At 45.4% G+C, this 21,659-nt stretch overlaps 1 protein-coding gene across 2 annotated transcripts in view; it reads left to right on the top strand.

Moving 5' to 3' along the window:
- LOC121001064 (cytochrome P450 2C39-like) overlaps nucleotides 1–21,659 on the top strand; it is a 160,232-nt gene that overhangs the window by 15,538 nt on the left and 123,035 nt on the right. Inside the window, exons 1-2 of one of the 2 annotated variants that reach the window (XM_040431960.1) lie at nucleotides 1,231–1,291; nucleotides 2,374–2,555. In XM_040431960.1, the coding sequence (XP_040287894.1) occupies nucleotides 2,379–2,555 (177 nt within the window). In that variant the 5' untranslated portion in view covers nucleotides 1,231–1,291; nucleotides 2,374–2,378. Of the gene's footprint in view, nucleotides 1–1,230; nucleotides 1,292–2,373; nucleotides 2,556–21,659 lie in introns of those variants that run through there. The other variant, XM_040431961.1, reaches the window with a different exon arrangement.

Below are 21,659 nucleotides of genomic sequence, written 5' to 3' on the forward strand. Positions count from 1 at the left end.
CTGAAATTTCATCTCCATTTGCCAATAACTCTTGTGGACCACCTAAAGGGTTAATGACATTTGTAAAATCATTTTTGAATACCTTGAGGGGTGTAGTTTCTTAGATGGGGTCCATTTTATGGAGTTTTTACTCTAGGGGTGCATCAGGGGGGCTTCAAATGGGACATGGTGTAAATAAACCAGTCCAGCAAAATCTGCCTTCCAAAAACCATACGGCGCACCTTTCCCTCTACGCCCTACTGTGTGCCCGTACAGTAGTTTACGGCCACATATGGGGTGTTTCTGCAAACTACAGAATCACGGAAATAAATATAGCATTTTGTTTGGCTGTTAACCCTTGCTTTGTTACTGGAAAAAATTGATTAAAATGGAAAATTTGCCAAAAAATCTAAATTCTGAAATTTTATCTCCATTTGCCATTAACTCTTGTGGAACACCTAAAGGGTTAACGACGTTTGTAAAATAAGTTTTAAATACCTTGAGGGGTGTAGTTTCTAGAATGGGGTCATTTTTCAGTGGTTTCTATTATGTAAGCCTCACAAAGTGACTTCAGACACTCCTCTCTCCTCGGCTCCCTGGACACAAAAGGAGGAGGAGAGGAGCGCTGCGATGATTGGAACCTCCCGCCCCTGCAGCCGACCAATGAGAGCGATCCTGAGAGGTGATGTCACCATCACCTCTCAGGATCGCAGGATGGTGATTGGTGGTGTATTATCACACCACCGATCACCATCCTGATCCGGGTTATCGGGTCCCCAGAGACCCGAATAACCTGGAAACAGCAAACCGCAGGTCTGAATGGACCTGCGGTTTGCTGCGATCGCCGACATGGGGGGGTCACAGGACCCCCCGGCACATTGAGCCAAGGTACCTGCTCAATGATTTAAGCAGGCACCGGGTTCCGATCACCGCCCGTCGGGCGGCGGTGATCGGAACTATACATGACGTACCGGTACGTCATGTGTCCTTAAGTACCAGGACAACATGCCATACCGGTACGTCATATGTCCGGAAGAGGTTAAAATAAGAGGTATGAGGACCCTGATCAGAAGAACTCTAACACTCTATAAGGAGATAACATTCCTAGGGAAGTATGTGCCTGCCATTGTAGAACAAAACAGGGAAGTCCTGGTGTAACCGGCACAGTTTACACAAACATACAGAGACTAAGGGGTTAAGAGATACTGATGGAGTTAATCATTAGTGTATAGTGAATATATCTTTGACAGGAACGGTGGAGTGATCAGAACTCAGCTGAGGTTCACCAGGACGGAGGAGCCGGATGACACAGGTCAGTGAGAAGCTTACATTTGTGTCTGCAGGATGGGGCTGCATGTTAGATACGGCGGTGTTAGTAGATGTGGGGTCAAGTGTGTATATACCTATATAGCCTGCAGCAATCCTGAGAATGGGGGTTAGAGCGGAAACGTCTCATGAAGTATCAGCACAGGGAACCAGGGAGCGTTCTGGAGGTCATCCTGACATCTGACCGACACATTGCCCCACGCCACATGCAGAACGTTGAATAGTCAGAATACCCATGGCTGTACACGGGTTGAACGTCTCACATACGTGAGGTCATACTGAAGATTTACAAGGTTCTTATTTTCCGATACGAAATCCACACCAGATAGTGGACAGTCGATATTGATGTGTAAACGCTGAGGATTTTCCACACACTTCAGGTAAAATTCATAAACCGACCATGTCCCGCATGTTCTTAAGTGTCCACAGCATGCTTCATACCTCATCCAGGTCGCTGCTACTGTGAAAGCTGTGGATTTTTCGCACATGATTTACCTGCCTCCTACATATTTAGACCGGGAGAATGAAAACTCCACTTTTTTCGTAAATGTGTCCCAAGGTTTCTACTGGATTGTAATGATCTCCGATTCCTGAGTGGACAAAATCTGCATCCACCAGTTACCCTCAGGTCCCAAGGAGTATTGCAGTGTATGTACAAGCGTGTTTAAAAAAAAATAATAACAACTCCACAAATATAGTAAATTCGTATAACTGCCCCCCTCACATTTATGATAAAATAAACAAAAATAAAACGCCTGGATCGATGACTGCTGTATCGGTGATTCTCAGGAGTGATTCCAGTATCGGATATGCTTTCTAGGTGACAGATCAGGTTTTGTAATGGAGTTTGTGTATTTGTATTCATTTGGTTGGTGGATAACCTCATATTAGTGCATTATTCTATATATCACCTGCATAGACTGTGGCACAGCAATAATTCCAGTGTAATGATACAGAACAATGATGTCGAGGTTTGTGAGGTCAGGACAGGGTTAATTCCATCTGGTCTAGTTTGGTGAGAAAACAGTTAACACAAAGGTGAAAGTAACAGCCTGATCCTTTTCACAGGAACCATGGAGCTGATCACCATCCTCACTCTCTCCTTCATCTTCCTCCTCACGGTCTATATTCTTCAGTCATGGTCCAAACAGCATGGATACCACTCATTGCCCCCCGGACCTACCCCGATTCCTGTGCTAGGGACCCCCAAGTACATGGACTTGAGATATGCTGCCAAGAACCTGAAGAAGGTAAGTGTCCACGGGGAGACATGGAGCAGTGCATGCTGGGTGGCGTAGATATTGAATACTCTGATCTTCATACACCACAGACATAGAGATCTTCAGAGTTCAGCGTGCTCAGACTCAGGGGACAACTAGAATATTCAATATGTCTTGACTAAGGAATTGTCGCCTCGCTCCTCCCAAGCTTCACCCCACCATTTCAAAGGAAGACTCAACAACTGTAGGAGGATGTAATTGGCCACAGCAGCTATTTTATTAAACAAAACAACATAAATAATATAAATAACATAAATAAGAACTAGTGTTGAGCGAATCAAAGCATCCGAAGTGGAATTTGATCCAAAGTTTAGCAAAAATTGTATCCCCCACAAAGCTGAACTTCTTCGCACTTCGTGGTAACAAATAATTTTTCCTAAAATGGAAGCTAGAGTTGTATGAGAAAGAACAGAAGCAGAGGCAGTCTGCTCTGTTGAGTGGAAAAGATCTGCCAAAAGACCTGCGCTGAGCGTGTTGACGTCACTGTGCTCCCCCAGCATGATCACATGGTGACGTTCTGCCACACCCGGAGCGCCAGTTTGACGACATCCTGCAATGTAGAACACCAAACATCAATGTCCGCTGCATTCAAATGCGTCCTGTCGGCTCTCCAGAATGTCCCCTCACTAGCCTGAAGCTCCCTGTGTTGCACCACGACATCCCCATTCCTAACCACAAACCACGCCAGCGCCTGATTCACGTTGATCCTCACTTTATTTACCGGCTGCACAGACCTGGCATTCCTCCAACGCTTCCTCGGCACAATATCCGACAACAATATCATTAATAAGTTCCCTAAACGGGCATCCCCCCAAATCATTACCCCCTACATGTAACACCAAAATCTCTGGAAGGGCATCCAAATGCACAAACAGATAAAATTCTGGCATACCTCTAATCCCCAGCCAACTGATCACTGCCTCACTTCTCCGAAAATCCAGTTGTCTTCCACCCAGCCACATCCGTAAGCAGCTCAAAGTCCATCGTCATCACTACGTCTGACATACAAAAAGACAGACCATTGTATTGATCCAAAAAGGATAGCAAATCCTTGACCGGCAAATCCTTGTGCAGCTCCCTGCCGAGCCACACAATGTGATGCGGAGCCCGAACTCCCGCTGTCACCTGAGCCAAACGCCTACAAAATATCCGTCCATGGGCATTATTCAACACACAAAGTTCAATTTCCCTAGCAGAGACTGCAAATCGCGCATTTGTATCTTCCGAATGTGGCTCTCCGCAGACACCACCCTCCTCAAATCTGCCAATTTGTCAGCTGGCAACCTACAGTCTATCGCGACTTAAAAAAGAAAACTTAATGCTGTCGTATGACCCTCCGTTTTGCCACTCGCTAACGATACACCAAGACGTTGCGCCTTAACCTAGAAGGTGTGCAACATAACTGAGCACCCATTTTAGTCCAGTGGCCAGATAAGCAAAAATATCATCTGAGTTAAGGATGATGGACCTCTACCCAGACCAATCCCGCTCCACCCACTACAAGAATGCGCTAAACATCTGTATTTGCATTTAATTAAGCAGCCCATGTACAAACACCAAGACCCCCCCCAATCCCAGAAACAAACCAGAAGGTGCTGACAGTCAGAATGCACTGGCAAAAGACTAAACGCTGACTCCATATCAACCTTAGTCAATAATGCCCCCTGACTGTATACCAGAACCCAACGAACCGCCTTGTCGAACTTGTATAACCATTGAACACAACTCTGGCGCAATACCATAGTTAACTTAACCCCCTTTGGAAATGACAGGTGATGAATTAGATGGAATTTATGTGGTTCCTTCATTAGCACCACCCCCAAAGGGGACACCCTCAACTCTGGCAACGGTTGGGCCAAAAAGGGGCCCACCATGCCTCCCAACTTCACCACTTTACGCAATTTTTCGGAAACCACTTCTGGAAATTGCCTAGCCGATTGCAAATTCTCCCTCAACAAATTGAATACGAAAACCCCCACTAAATCCCACTAATAAAAACTGTGCCACAACTAGGATGTCCACGAGTAGCTACAGCGAACATATAGTGCTACATTTATAAAGACTATCTGACCATGTAATACATGGATGTGCAGTGACCAGGAACGGGTTCGCTGACGCCACTTTAATGCAGTGGCAGGGTCAAGTGGATAATATATCCTGTATTTGTCGTGACACCAATTGCAGCGTGTGCAGGGTACTATTCCAGGGCCCTTCCAAGATGTTATAACGCACGTCCCAGATTAGGAATGCCAGAGTGGTGTAATGGCCTATAATGTCTCTGTAGGATAGTGATCATTGTGTCACAGTGTCTCTTACCTAGGTCCGGCTTGACTCCTGGCTCCTGGCTCACTTGCAATAAATTTGAGTGATAGTAGGAGTAATAGAGGAACTTTGCAGAATTAATGACATCCAGACGTTTAGATGAAGTTCAAACGATGCTTCACTTGAAATAACTTGCATCCAAGCAGCATACAGCTTTGATCTCTTGGTCCCAGCAGGTTTTGGCAAGGATTGGCAGGAATGAGTACTTCTGCTTTAAATGTGGAGCTTGCAGGATAAAATGTCAGCTTGGTAGCTCTGTAATTGTGGCAGGGTTAGTTTCTGCACTTATCTGGTACCTCCTGCTGTGTGGGGACAGACTAGCTGAGGAGGAATAGGCTTCTCCTAGGTCTCTGGACTTATCTCACAGATGGATTCTCAGGGGATGCTTTCTTCCTGGAACTCTGGAGGTTGTCTGTAGTTTTCTGCTTTTCTCATCCAGCTGGGGCTGAAGGTGCTCAAGCTGGGCATATGGCCAAGTCTCAGCCGAGACTAGGTCCTTGCTGTCTTCCCGATACAGGGGGTCTCCTGGACACTATCACACAGCCTTCCCCAACAGGGGTGGCTGGTACACTAACACTTCCTTCTCCACCCATGCTGCAGGATGTGGGATCAGCCCACTCTCTCCACAGAGAGGGAGCTAAACTGAAATAATCCACTCCAGCTTAGATACACTAAACTATAACTTGTACTTGCCATTGTGTTGCTGCCACCTACTGGTAACCAGGCAAATTACATAAACAATTGCATTTAACATGGTTTTTAACATTTTTTTTATGCACATTTGTGGAAGATATAACGTAAATTACATCAGATGACAGTATAAAGGCTCTTAGGAGATAGTAGCTGGGTAGAGGAGTGTAGTAACACAACTCTGGGGTGTTACAGATGGACCAGGACCACCCGACTGAGAACCGCTCTTCCTCAGCAGCTCTCTGTTTCTGCTAATATAGAAGATCCCAAACTTTCTACAGATTTAGCCATTGTTAACTTGACATGTAGTCTGTTAAATACACATTTGCAGCAAACCTTGACTTGAATTTTAATGACCTTTGCTGTGTTATGTGTTAAACTTTGGTGAAACTATATTTTTAAACACATTATGTGTGAAGTTAATTTTTGATCCAGACATGGAAGGGAGTCGTCTTCATGACAGCATCCTTGGAAAGGTGGCCGAAGTTGATAGGGAATATTCCTAGGCTGTGGTCATGGAGCATTTTACGCCTGATATTTCTGAAAGCCATGTAATCACCAATGGTGTCCTGAGGTTAGACCTTTCAGATGCCAAGCTGGTGGACAGACACCTAACAGCTCCTATAATGCAGGAGCAGCTAGTGTTTCCTACAACCAATGACTGTAAAGAACATTTCCCAGAACAAGGAATGAGTGTTGGGAGATTTAATCTCTGAAGCTCATAGGAAGAATATTGAAAAATCAAGAAGATCATACTCTATAATTAGCTTTATGACATCACTGTTCCTGTATTTATTCACTATATGTAAGATAGAGCTCAAATTAAAATAAAATACCCAAACTTCATTTATATTCAAGTTAAAATCTGGATAATTGCATATAAAACAAAGGACGAACCACACACCCTGCTCCAGCCTCTTCTTCTCTTTAGGTGTGGGTTGATGATAGCAGTGTCTGTGGTTCAATGTAAGGGACGGGATATATTGGCACAGTTATACAGCGTGTAGCGATACGATCCTGCTCAGCTGACCTGGTGCTCATTTAGATCATTAACAGTATGGAATTGCCAGACACAGTGTTGCCCCTACGTTCTGGCACACTGATGAAGTGTCTAACAATTGTGATCCACTGAGCTAACCTAGTGCTCGGCTAGGTCAATAGTGGCAGGAATTAGCTAAAGACGCTATTTCCCTTGATATAGTCCCTATGTAAATACCCCTCACTTAGATTGGCTACATATGCAACTGGCTACCTAACTCCCCTTCCTTTAAGTTAGGCTTCTGGGTTTGCCACTTTTCACATCCTTGGAGAAGTGTGAGGTATTCCTTCCTACATCTGTCCCAGAAACAATCTGCAAGGTATTGAGCGTATCTCCACTGACGTTTATATATGTCATTTTCATCAAAGATACCCTTTGGTGTTGGAATCTGTCCAATGTTCCGGCTCAATAATCTAGCTAGAGTAAAGATAGTCAGAAATTCTGGGTCTGTAGATATGGCGGTCAACGGTCTTGAGTTGATTATTGCTGCAACCACAGCAAGGAATGTGGTGAGCACCTCATGGGTAAGGCGTGAAGAACTTACATCAAGCAACATTGAATCCAGTATGCGCCTTGCCATCCCAATCATGCGTTCCCATGCTCCGCCCAAGTGTGAAGAGTGTGGTGGGTTGAATTTCCAAACGCAGCCTTGATCACTCAAATAATTTCCAACTTGTTGTCGGTCTATCTGTAACTCTCTACAAGCACCAATGAAGTTAGTTCCACAATCCAATCTCAACATCTTTACGGGACCTCTTAGAGCAAGAAATCTCCTTAGAGCATTGATAAAACTCGGTGTCCATTGACTTGATTACTTTGATATGTACAGATCTTACACTTAAGCAAGTGAACATTACAGCCCATCTTTTGCTGTTGACTTGACCACCACGGGTTCTTCTAGCCGTTACTGTCCATGGTCCAAATATATAGATTCCGACATATGCAAAGGGTGTATCTTCACTCAGTCTGTCTGCGGGTAGGTCAGCCATCTGTTGATACCTGTCTACCTCTTAACTTCTGACATTTGACACAGTTGTGAATGATCGCAGCTATTTGTCTTTTCACTCCAACTATCCAGAACCCTGCAACTCTGATTGCACCTTCTGTGTAGTGTCTTCCTTGATGTCTGACTCTCTCATGGTAATGCCGGATAATCAAGGTTGCCAAATGGTGGCTTCTTGGTACTATCAAGGGGTTCTGTTCTCTTCTTACCAAGTTTGACTTATTCAGCCGTCCACCGACTCGAAGCGTACCCTCATTGTCGATTACTGGGTTTAGTGTGAATAGTGGGCTACCCTTTGAGACTGGTCTATTGCCTCTCAGACACTTAATCTCTTCTGCAAAGACTTCTTCTTGCACACCACGTATGACAAATAACTCTGCCTTCTCATACTCTAATGCATTGGGGGACTCCTTGCAGGTGTGCCATCCATGACAAGACGATGTCTGATTAGACTTGCGGAAAGTCTGTGCAATATGACTCAATCTTGCTATTGTCTTCACCAATCTTTTCCAAGAAGACAAATGTTCAAAACGTCTCACCTACAAGTTTCTTCTTGAGCAGATGTTGGAACTCGGGGCGGATTTCTGGATCAGTATCTGGATCCACCAGGTGGAAATCGATATCTTCTTCTGAGTTAGTAGAAGACTGGTCCGTTAAAAACTTGGGTCCTGAAAACCAAATGTTTTGCGTGAGGACAACTGCTGGCTCTGACCTCGTAGCAATGTCTGTGGGATTCAAACCAGTCGGGACATAGTTCCATTGTTCAGGTCTACTGATTTTCCTTATTCGTTCTACCCTGTTAGCCACATACACATAGAACCTCCTTATACTGTTGCATATGTAGCCAAGTACGACCTTGCTGTCAGTGTAGTACTTAACCTGATCAATTTCAGTGTCCATTTCATTTTGCAAGAATTCTGCGACTTCGACAGCTAGGGTTGCGCCACACAATTCTAATCTTGGAATAGTGTGAGCAGGTTTTGGAGCTATCTTGGCCCTTCCTAGTAGAAAACCGACATGGGATCTTCCAGAGGGATCTATGATCTTGAGATAAGCCACAGCCGCTATCGCCTCGGTAGATGCATCACAAAAGATGTGAATCTCTTTCCTCAGACTTCTTGAAATTGAAGTGGATGAATAGCAGCGTGGGATATTAAGTTCTTCCAGTACCTTCATGGAGTTTCTCCATTTCTCCCATTTAGGCAGTAGGTCTACTGGCAGAGGGGCATCCCAATCTGTTACTCTCTCAGTAAGCTGGCAAAGTATGGATCTCCCTTAGATGGTAACTGGAGTCACGAAGCCTAGGGGATCGTAAAGGCTATTAACAGTTGACAGGACTCCTCGTCTGGTGAATGGCTTCTTGGTGTCAGAGACCTGAAAGGTGAATGTTTCTGAAGTCACATTCCAGAGAAGACCGAGACTCCTTTGCGTGGGTAGGGCATCTACTCCTAAGTCCAAATCCTTAGCATGATCTTCTGGATTGAAAGCCCTAATTACTGAACTGCTATTAGATGCGATCTTATGAAGCCTTAAGTTAGCAATGAATTGCCTGGTGTCAGATCTGAATTCCCTTTCACCTTCCTGCGCTGTTCTTCTCAGTCCATAAGTTGCCACGGCAGGAGATGGATTATTGCCAAAGACATGGACTCTCATGCGATAATCTATCACCCGATCATTAATGTCATTGTTACGGTGCCACAAGAATCTGAGATAATTTCTGTGGTCTTCTTTGACTATGAAGCAGTGGAACATCTGTTGGATGTCAGCGGTCACTGCAATGGGTTCCTTCCTGAACCGCATCAACACTCCTACAAGGCTGTTCTTTAGATTTGGACCAGTTAGAAGAACATTGTTTAAAGAGGTTCCCTTGAACTGAGCGCTTGAGTTAAAGACACTTCTGATTTGCCCCGGTTTACGAGGATGGTAGACTCCAAAGGATGGAAGGTACCAGAATTATTCACCTTCCTTAAGGTCTGGTGCTGGCTCAGCATGATGGTTATCTAGAATCTTCTGCATGAATGGTAGAAAGTGCTCTTGCATCTCAGGTTTGCTACAGAGAGTTCTCTTAAGTGCAGCAAATCTGGCTAAAGCTTGTTCTCGATTGTTAGGGAGAGTAAGCCTTTGTATTTGGAAGGGTAATGGAGCTACCCAACTGTTGGAGTTGTCCTTGAAGAACTCTTCATTTATAATCTTGATGAACTCCTGGTCTTCGACTGAAGGGGCAATCTTGTTGTCATCACAAGTCGTCTGGTACACTGAATCACCAAGGTCCTCGTGAGAAGTGAGCTTGCTGGTAATACCTTGGAGTGCTTGATATGGAACTTCAGATTTGAAATCAAGTCTTTCCTTCACTTCTTCCAGAAGTATTGATCTTTCCTGCGCATGTCTGCAAGGTATAGGACCAGGTCTCTCCATGAATATTGAATAAGTCAAAGAATTCTGTACTTGCCAATGAGTGATTTTTCTGATTGTCTAGTATGGCATACATTTTTATGGCATTTTGTGAACATCCTTCAGGAAAAACTCTTACGAGGCATATCTTGCTGCAAGACTTGCTATGAAGCCCTTCTCCACACACCTCTGTACACCTTGTGGTTACGGGGTTGGTATATTGCTCAGTACTCTCCCAGCCATCATCTGATGTAGTCTTGGGGTTGCTACCGGGTGAAGGTTTTCTTTTGAACAGGTCTAAATGAAGAGCATCCACATGCTTGGCACTGTTACACAGGGAAAATCTGATGGCGATCTTACAGTCTTTAGCTAAATGATCGGAGGATGCGCAACACTTGAAACAGATATTATGTTCTTTGAGAAATGTCTTGCGTTCTTCGATAGGCTTGCCCTTAAATGCACGACATTTAGAGAGACAATGTGGCGCATTATGAATGGGACACTGTTGATCAAGATTGTTTGCCTTGGTACCTTGTAATTTAATGTCTGTAGCCAAGACGTTGGATGCGATTGCGGTTTTCCTCACGGCAATAGGATGCCTTAAGTCCTTGAATTTACTGTTGGTGGCAATACCCCTTGAAGTAGTTAAAGGAATGGTGGTTGTATCTGGATAAATGAAGCTTGGGTCATTCTTAGATCTTGCGATCTTCCTCACGAACTCTGCAAAATAAGAAAAGGGGGGGAAGGAAACATGATGTTCATACTTATATTTTGATCCTACGCTAGTCCACTTTCCCTAGAGATGACTAGGCAACTTTGCTACAATAGGATTTACGCCCTGAGCAGTGTCTAAATAACTAAGACCTGGCAAACTAGGATCTGACTTAGCAATTTCAAGTTCATGAAGAAGGTCACCTAACTCTCTAAGCTTATGATTGTCCTTAACAGAGATCTTAGGAAAGTCTTTTAGTCTCTGGAATAAGGCAGATTCAATGACTTCAGGGCTCCCATAGTCTTGTTCCAGACGTTTCCATGCAGCTTCAAGGCCTGCTTCAAAGTTATAAATGTAAACGGATTTAAGTCTCGTTACTTGTTCTGAAGATTGACGCCCCAACCACTTTATTAGTAAGTCAAGTTCTGCTTGAGGTTCAATGTCCAAGTTCTTGGTTACCGCCTTGAATGTAGATCTCCAACTCCTATAGTTCTCAGGTCGGTCATTGAATCTAGGCAGTCCAGTAGTAATTAACTCTCGTCGAATCATATACTTGCTGAACTCTGCAATGTCAATGCTTTCGGTTTTTACAGCCACATATGATACTGATGGTGCACCATCTTGGATCATGGTTGGTATCTGATGCTGGCTGGTAGGTGGAGAGAAAGGTATTGCAGATGGGTTCAATCTAGGTAAGGGTCTGGCGTCTAAAGATCTCTGTGCTTTTGAAGTTGAAGAGAGCTGTATCACAGGAGGTATACAGTAGAGTCCATTCCATAGTCTTCTGCTGTGCCCTTGTAATCTCTATTCACATAGGGTTGTGGTGGCACATGAGCTGGATAGGTCGGTACACTTGATTTTGTAGCATGCTGTAGTTGTGGAGTGTCTCTGTTGGTAGGTGTGTCTAGTTGACCAGCTTGCTTTGGAAACATGTTGCCTTCTGATTGACTAGCTGGATTATTATAAGAAGAATCTCTAACTGTAGGTGGGACTGTATCGTCGTGGTTCTGGGTTAAGACAAACTGTAGGGTCCTTTCAACCGGGTCTTGACAAGCAGCCAAGCTGAGACAAGATGCTCCTTCTTCTTCCATTAGGGCTTGTTCCAAGACAGATAATTCCACTAAGGCTACTTCCTTTTCTCTATTCTTCTGAAGGATTTCTAGCTGAGCCTCTGTATCTGCTTGTATTCTTGCTTGAATGCGTTTAGCTTCTGCTTCCTTGCATTTAGCTTCTGCCTCGAAGGCTGCTTCTCTTTCAGAGCAGACGGCTTGAACCTGGGCTACTGCAACCTTTTGGTAAGCTTTAAGTATCTGGTCACTCAGTGTTGACCTTACAGAGCAGGACCGCAATGACTTAGAAGAAGATTTATGATATGAGCAGGCAGGTCTAGGTGACTTTCCTAAATGTCTGAAAGAAGCAGATATACAGGATGTAATTCATGTAGCTGTGCTAATCTGCTCTCTATCTGAGCCTTTGCTTCAAGATATGTGTTATGTCTCTGCTGGTCAGTAGAAGTAAAGTCCTTTAATTCTAGTGAAGCTTCCTCTATATTGGAATGTGACAAAAGGGAATAGTACTTTTCAGAAAGTCTTTTATAATTCTCAAATGCCTTCTTAACCCTTGAGAGAGCAGTGTTCAATTGCTCAGAATTGTTGCTAGTTTCATTAGTGGCTTTTATACAACTTAAAGTTTTCTCCCATAATGCAATCAGGTTACTAGATGTTTCTTCCTTACTTGCTTCATAAGCCTCCCTTGCCTTCAAGGATGGATGAGGGGCTCTAACCGGACGAGCCGAATGAAGCAAGGTGTCTGCTTTATCTTTATTAAATGCAGGTAACTCATAAGTGTGATCTCTGTCAGACATAATGATAAGTGCTGTAGTTTTGGTGTCTTGTTGGAAATCTGCCAAAGCTCAGTTCTGATGGAAGTGTTTTAAAAGCAGATTGAGCTGGGGAGCAGAATATTTGTTGCAATGAGCCAGCTAGAGCTGCAGCCTGGCTCAAACTGGATTGCTCAGCTCAGTGCACAGAGAAACACAGTTCACCATCACTTTATAAAGGCAGGAATATACAGTTATTTCAATAGATTCAGGTATTGAATTCACAACCCAAACAGCTTGATAATATGAATGAAAAATTGGAGAGGTAGATTACAAGGTACACCAGCCAGAGAGGCGAAAGCCAGAGCAGATGTACCATGTGAATCTGCTCAAACCCTGGAAACCTGTACCGAAGACAGCCCACGACCAGGGTTCCTAGGGGAAGCGGTTTCGGCCCCTCTGTCTGAAGCAAGGGAAACGGCTGCCACAGTGAAAATTGTTGACAGCCTCTCCTCTAAACAGGTTCAGGAAGCCAGGGAGTTCATTAGTCGGAACACGGATGTGTTCTCGGACCTCCCTAGACGAACTTCCATAGTCCGACATGACATTATCACTGAGCCTCAGGCAAAAGTTTGGTTAAAACCATACCGGGTACGCGAGGCTCGGCGACAAGCCATCGCGGAGGAAGTGCAGCTAATGCTCCAGCTAGGTGTTATCGAGGAGTCAAAGTGAATGGGCCTGTCCGATAGTCTTAATACCCAATCCGGACTGGATATTGCGGTGCTGTAACGACTTCCGCAAACTGAATGAGGTGTCCAAGTTTGAAACATATCCCATGCCCCGAGTGGATGAGCTTATTGAGAAGTTGGGCCAAGCCCGGTATTTTTCTGTGTTGGACCTTTTTCTGTGATGTACTCTTGATGGAGGCTGCCAAGATAAAAATGGCTTTCATCAGGCCAGAGGGGCTGTATCACTACAAGGTATTACCCTTTGGTCTACATGGCGCTCCTGCCACGTTTCAAAGGCTAATGGACATTGTACTCTGTCCACATCGTCGATACGCTTCGGCGTACCTTGACGATATCGTTATCCACAGCACCGACTGGGAAAGTCACCTACATAAAGTACAGGCTGTAGTGGACTCCCTTAGGAAGGCTGGCTTAACCGCTAACCCAAAAAAGTGCGCGATAGGGTTAGAAGAGACCAAGTACCTGGGGTATGTAATTGGGTGCGGAATAATTAAACCTCAGGTGAACAAAATTGAGGCAATTAGGAATTGGCCCCGACCTGTCACTACTCGGCAAGGCTTTCCTGGGTATGGTGGGGTACTATATGAGGTTTGTCCCCAATCTTTCTACAGTCGCCGCACCATTGACAGGCCTTTTGAAGGGTCGCAAGTCAGTGACTGTTCAGTGGAAGTCTGCCCTGTGTGGGTCCCTGGTATTGGTGATGCCTGACTTCAAGTGGGAGTTTGTGGTACAGACCGTTGCCTCTGAAGTAGGCCTCAGAGCTGTACTCTCAGGACATCAATGGGGCGGAACATCCTGTTGTTTTCCTGAGCCGCAAACTTACCCCAGCCAAGACAAGGTACAGTATAGTGGAGAGAGAGTGCCTGGCCATCAAGTGGGCACTCGAGTCTCTCCGCTATTATCTGTTGGGGAGAAAGTTCCGTCTGGTGACTGACCACTCCCCTCTCAAGTAGATGAGCCAAGCCAAAGAGAGGAATGCTCGGGTCACCAGATGGTTCTTATCTTTACAAAACTTCAAGTTTTCCGTGGAACATAGGGCAGGCAGGTTACAGGGAAACGCAGATGCCCTGTCCTGGGTACACTGTCTGGCAGGTGTTCACCCCCTCAGGGATGAACAAAGGGGGAGGTATGTAGGAAGGAACAAGGGGCCGTCATTGATGGAAGGTATGTGTCACCGAGATTCCTAGCCTCGGTGAGGTAAGAGCCGGTAGTTTTAAGTGTCAGCGGCAGCTAGTGCTGACTGACACAGTTTTGTTGTTAGTATGGCTGTAAAGCCGATCCGGGCCGGGTCTTACTAGAAGTAGACAAAGTGCTGGGTGGGTGGCTGCTCCCCACTCTCCAGGCTGGGTCTTTTTTGGCCTATATAAAACCCAGCCAGCAGTCTCAGCTGGGTGTGGTTTTTCCTCCATCTGACAGAGAAGCTGGGGAGTCTCTGTGTTTTGGGACCTGTGAATTTGTGCCAGGCCCCTAAAGCCTGCTGTGGACTGCGGAGGGAAAACTGCTAACCAGGTGAAGATTTTGTTCTATGGACATTGCATGGTGTGAACAAACACCAAGACTGTGAACGGTCATTTTGTTTTTCCTTATGTGTGAATAAACACTGAACTTCTGCGGCCATTTGATGAGATCACCAAACTGGTCAGTTGCAGCCAGGGCACTATCAGTGACATTGTACCTTTCTGAAGCGTGCATTGCGTCATGTCATTGATCAAGCCGTCGAGGAGCAGGAAGATGAGGAAGTCGCAATGTTGGATTACTTCCCAGGGGGGGCTACTCCATTTGAGACCAGTCAACAGGAGTCTGAAGAGGAGTCAGAGGATGATGGTGACGGGGCAGAGGAGGAGCAAGAAGAGCATGCTTTAAACTTTTCTGGAAAACCTAGTGTTGTCCGTGGCTGGGGGGAGGAGACCGAGGATGACATTATCCTGGACGATGAGCAGGAGCCAGGCCACTCCACCGCTTCCAGTTTAGTGCAAATGGGGGCCTTCATGCTCCAGTCTTTGAAGAGGGACCTCCGTATAAAAAGCATAAAGGGCAAGGACCAGTACTGGGTGGCAACGTACTTAGACCCCCGGTACAAAAACAAAATGGTGGACATGTTACCAGCATCAACGAGGGCTGTCAGAATGCAGCACTTCCAGGCCTTGCTTCGAGAAATGCTGCATTCTGCTTTTGCGGGTGCTGGCAGAGGAATTTCCACTCACAGAGAAACAGTTGCAGGTACCAATCTGTCACGGATGGTGTTGCAGAAAACTGGAAGTTATAAATAGTGTTGATCACGAATATTCGAATTTCGAATTTTTATCGTGAATATAGGTACTTCGAAAATTCGCGAAAATTTCGAATATAGTTATATATATTCGAAATTTCGAATATTCGATTTTTTTCATATTTTTTTTTTTCTATATTTTTTTTTTATCAGTACACATGATCCCTCACTGCTTCTAGCTTGTGGGCCAATAAGAAGGCTGCAATATACTTGACTTTAGGAGTAGTAGTGTTTGCGAATTTTGCTCTATATTCGTTTATTTTTATATTCGCTATATTGCTATATTCTTGTTTTAGAATATTCGAAAAAACGAAGTTATAGCAATATAGAGAATATTCTAAAAAAATCGAATAGAGCAATTTAGCTAATATAGTGATATAATCTTCTTTGTCTAATAGTTGTAAGTTGAAAAATTCGCAATAAAAAATTCGAATCCGAAAATTCGAATTCTGAAAATTCACATATTGCACAATCATTACCTTTCCGATTTTTTGAGTAAAAAAAAAATCGCGAATTTTCGAATTTTGGAATTTGCGGCGAATATTCTACAAAATATTCGCGAAATATCGCGAATTCGAATATGACCCCTGCCGCTCATCACTAGTTATAAATAAAGATCCGACTGACTTGATCCCAAACTAGGGTGAGCCCTATAAAACCCCTAGAGCTCTCCCTGACTGCTATGCCCATGCAAAGATCTTTATGATAGAGGATTGCATGCCCTCGTACCTAGACTGTGTGACACCTGAAAACCCTATAATAGTGAGGGGACACGACCACCGGCTCCCTGCACTTAATACGGAGGGAGTCAGGGTCACCTAGAATCAAGTCAGCACGGAAACACAAATAAAGGAAAACGACTTATCTAAGGAACCAGCAGTTGTAGCCTCTAGCAGTGAACACAATCCAGGAAGTAGTATAAACCGCAAAGTGAGGCAGTATGGGAGGGAATATAAAGGGAGGCAATCAGTGTAAATAGGTGACAGCTGGGAGAAGGAAAAGAGATGACAAAGTGAAACCAAAACAAAGAACATCATGCAAGAGGTACAGAAGAACATCTGCCAGAGCTTCTCAGAGAGCTGGCGTTGACAGTACCCCTCCCTCTACGAGTGGACTCCGGACACTCAGAGCCCACCTTCTCAGGATGGGACCTATGGAAAGCCCTGATGAGACGAGTGGCCTTAATGTCCGCCACTGGGACCCACATCCTCTCCTAAGGACCATAACCCTCCTAATGAACGAGGTACTGGAGAGAACCGCGGATAATACGAGAATCCACAATCCTAGAGACCTGAAATTCAAGATTACCATCAACAACAATCGGAGGAGACGGCAAAGAGGAGAGTACAGTGGGTTGGACATACGGTTTTAATAGAGACCTGTGAAAAACATTATGGATCTTCCAAGTCTGAGGAAGATCAAGACGGAAGGCAACGGGATTGATGACGGACAAGATCTTGTAAGGCCCAATAAACTTAGGACCCAACTTCCAGGAGGGAACCTTCAGTTTGATATTCTTTGTAGACAACCACACCAGATCACCCACATTCAGGTCTGGACCAGGCACACGTCTCTTATCCGACACACGCTTAAATCTCTCACTCATCCTCTTCAGATTACCCTGAATCTTTTGCCAAATAAATGACAAAGACGAGGAAAATCTCTCCTCATCAGGTAAACCAGAAGACCCCTCTCCAGAGAATGTCCCAAACTGCGGATGAAACCCATATGCACCAAAAAATGGTGACTTATCAGAGGACTCCTGGCGACACCAATCCTCCTGATTCTCTGCCACAAAACAGCGCAGATATGTCTCCAGATTCTGATTGACGCGTTCGGTCTGGCCATTCGACTGCGGGTGAAAAGCAGAAGAGAACGACAACCGAACCCCCAAGCAAGAACAGAAGGCCTTCCAGAATCTGGAAACAAACTGCGTGCCCCTATCAGAAACTATGTCTGAAGGAATGCCATGCAATTTGACAATGTGATAAACAAATGCTTGCGCCAGTGTTTTAGCATTGGGTAACCCAGGAAAGGGAATGAAATGCGCCATTTTGCTAAAACGGTCCACTACTACCAGAATCACAGTCTTCCCCGAGGAATGAGGCAGGTCCGTAATGAAGTCCATGGACAGATGCGTCCAAGGACGGGAAGGAATGGGTAACGGGAGGAGAGAACCCGATGGCCGTGAATGAGGGACCTTGGCACGAGCGCAGGTCTCGCAGGCTGCCACAAAACCCTCAACCGTCTTACGAAGAGCCGGCCACCAGAATCTCCGAGCAATGAGATCCACTGTGGCTCTACTCCCCGGGGGCCCAGCAAGGACAGTATCGTGGTTCTCCTTAAAAACCTTGTGTCGTAAAGCGAGAGGCACAAACAACCTCCCAGGAGGACAAAGATCAGGAGCCTCTGCCTGGGCTGCCTGAACCTCTGCCTCCAAATCAGGATAAAGAGCAGAGACGACCACCCCTTCAGCCAAAATGGGACCCAGGTCTTCAAAGTTCCCCCCTCCCGGAAAACAACGTGACAGGGCATCAGCCTTCACATTTTTAACCCCAGGGCGGAACGTGACAACAAAAATTAAACCTAGAAAAGAATAAAGACCATCTGGCCTGTCTCGGGTTCAGACGCTTGGCTGATTCCAAGTAGGCCAGATTCTTATGGTCGGTAAACACGGTAATAGGGTGTCTGGCTCCCTCTAGCCAATGGCGCCATTCCTCAAAAGCTAATTTGATGGCCAACAACTCCCTATCTCCCACATCGTAATTTCTCTCTGCGGAGGAGAGTTTCCTTGAGAAAAAGGCACACGGTCGCCATTTGGCAGGAGCAGGACCCTGAGACAAGACCGCACCCACACCCACCTCAGAAGCGTCCACCTCAACAATGAAAGGCAGAGAGACATCAGGTTGTACCAAGATGGGAGCGGAAGCAAAACTCTCTTTGATACTAGAAAAGGCCTTAAGCGCATCTACCGACCAGGAGGAAAAATCTACCCCCTTTTTAGTCATATCAGTGAGTGGCTTAACAACAGAGGAATAATTCAAAATGAACTTCCTGTAATAATTGGCAAAACCCAAAAACCGCATGAGCGCTTTCTGATTCTCAGGAAGCTCCCAATCAAGCACAGCGCTGACCTTCTCAGGGTCCATGCGAAAACCAGAAGCGGAGAGAAGAAAACCCAGAAATTGAATCTCCGGAACCGCAAAGACACATTTTTCCAGTTTAGCGTGCAATTTATTCTCCCGCAGAATGAGCAAGACCTGACGTAGATGGTCCCTATGAGTTTTGAAATCAGGAGAAAAAAAATCAAAATGTCATCTAGATACACCAGTACAAATTTCCCCATTAAATGATAAAAAATGCTGTTCACAAAATGTTGGAAGACGGCTGGAGCATTCATCAAACCAAAGCGCATAACCAAATTCTCGAAATGGCCCTCAGGGGTATTGAAGGACATCTTCCATTCGTCCCCTTCCCTGACCCTGACTAGGTTGTATGCCCCTCTTAAATCCAACTTTAGCCCCAACAATCTGGTTAAACAGGTCCGGGATCAGAGGAAGCGGATAAGGGTCACGAATTGTGATACAGTTCAGCTCCCTGAAATCCAGACATGGTCTTAAAGAACCATCTTTTTTCTTAACAAAAAAAACCCAGCGGCAACAGATGACTTCGAGGGTCGGATGTGTCCCTTTCTCAGGCTCTCAGAGATATAAGTACGCATATCGACTCTTTCAGGTTGGGAGAGATTATATAAACGTGATTTTGGCAGCTTGGCGCCTGGGATGAGATTAATAGGGCAATCATACTCCCGGTGAGGGGGCAGCTCCTGGACACCACTGAAAACACATCCGAAAATTCAGAGAGAAAAGATGGTACAGTCTTGGTGAAACCTCTGAAAGAGACGCCGTGAGACAATTCTCTCTGCAAAAGTCACTCCAACCATTTATTTGCCTTGCTTGCCAATCAATGGTGGGGTTATGTTTAGTGAGCCAGGGTAGCTCCAACACTAGAGGAGTAGGTAATCCGCTTAGGACGGAACATGACATATACTCAACATGAGCATCAGCCACAGTCAAACGGATATTGTGAACTATGCCCTTTAACGATTTTTGAGAAAGTGGAGCGGAATCGATAGCAAAAACAGGTATATCCTTTCCCAAAGTGCATACCTGGAAACCATGAGTTATAGCAAATTGATTATCAATGAGATTGACAGCTGCTCCACTATCTACAAAAATCTCACAAAAAATGTTCTTGCTATCTAGCACCACCCTGGCAGGTAGGACAAAACGGGAACTACAAGCAAACGGCAAACCTTCAATTTCCACATCAACCTTGCCAATAGTAACAGATGGAAAGTTTTTAGAGGGTTTTTTTCTTTTTGTTTCTTTATTACCCTCAGAAAACTCCCTGAATCTCCTAGAGGGGCAAACATTTGCCAAATGATTTATACCCCCACAACAGAAACAAACCCTCCTCTGAGAGCTGAATCCTCTACTATCAGAGGCAAGCAAACCCAGCTGCATAGCCTCCTCCTCAGAGGGGATTGAGAGAGACTGAGGCCCCTGCGCACTGAATGAGACCGCCCCACTGTCCTTGGACTGAATATGACAGGAAGGAGTGGTCTCTCCTCTCTCTCTAAGACGCCTGTCAATACGAACAGCTAGAGATATGGCTGACTCTAACTAGGCAGGTCTCTCATGAAAGGCAAATGCATCTTTCAATCCCTCCGAAAGACCATGGCAAAATTGACTTCGGAGTGCAGCATCATTCCAACCAGTATCAGCTGCCCATCTCCGAAATTCTGAACAATATATCTCTGCGGACTGTTTACCCTGGCATAAAAGACGCAGTTTAGATTCAGCCAGAGCAATACGATCCGGTCATCATATATCTGCCCCAGGGCTACAAAAAATTAATCCACCGATCGGAGGGGCCGTGCCCCCACCGGCAGCGAAAAGGCCCAAGACTGAGCGTTATCCCTGAGCAGCGAGATGATGATCCCCACCCTCTGCTCCTCATCACCAGAGGAATGGAGATGTAGGCGAAAATGGAGTTTGCAAGCCTCTCTAAAGCGAACACAATTCTCACTACCCCCGGAGAACGTATCCGGAAGCGAGATCTTAGGCTCGGAACAAACTCCATGAACGCAGGCAAAACCGGTCACCTGAAACTGAGACACAGTTTTACAGAGATCTGCTACCTCCAGTGAAAAACCCTGCATGTGGTCAATCAAGGCTGAAACCGGATCCATGCTTAAGACTGTATTAGCGGTTTATAATGTCACGGATGGTGTTGCAGAAAACTGGAAGTTATAAATAAACATCTGACTGACTTGATCCCAAACTAAGGAACATATGGGTGAGCCCTATAAAACCCCTAGAGCTCTCCCTGACTGCTATGCCCATGCAAAGATCTTTATGATAGAGGATTGCATGCCCTCGTACCTAGACTGTGTGACACCTGAAAACCCTATAATAGTGAGGGGACACGACCACCGGCTCCCTGCACTTAATACGGAGGGAGTCAGGGTCACCTAGAATCAAGCCAGCACGGAAACACAAATAAAGGAAAAAGACTTATCTCAGGAACCAGCAGTTGTAGCCTCTAGCAGTGAATGCAATTAAGGAAGTAGTATAAACCGCAAAGTGAGGCAGTATGGGAGGGAATATAAAGGGAGGCAATCAGTGTAAATAGGTGACAGCTGGGAGAAGGAAAAGAGATAACAAAGTGAAACCAAAACAAAGAACATCATGCAAGAGGTACAGAAGAGCGTCTGCCAGAGCTTCTCAGAGAGCTGGCGGTGACACAATCCAACAGCGCACGCGGTTTGTAGATGTGTTGGTCACTTCGGATTTGAGATCATTCTTGCAGCCAACCCATCGACAACCACCCTCCAGATCCAGCCTTAGGGAACGCCTAGACCGACAGGTGTCTGACTACATCGAGTGAACGGCCAATGTGGACGCTCTGAGAAGCGAGGAACCCCTGGACTACTGGGTGTGCAGGCTTGACCTGTGGCCAGAGCTGGCACAATTTGCCATGGAACTCTTGGCTTGCCCCTCGTCCAGTGTCCTGTC

This window comes from Bufo bufo, chromosome 5 (assembly GCF_905171765.1).
Source record: "Bufo bufo chromosome 5, aBufBuf1.1, whole genome shotgun sequence".
In the NCBI taxonomy this organism is placed as follows: domain Eukaryota; kingdom Metazoa; phylum Chordata; class Amphibia; order Anura; family Bufonidae; genus Bufo; species Bufo bufo.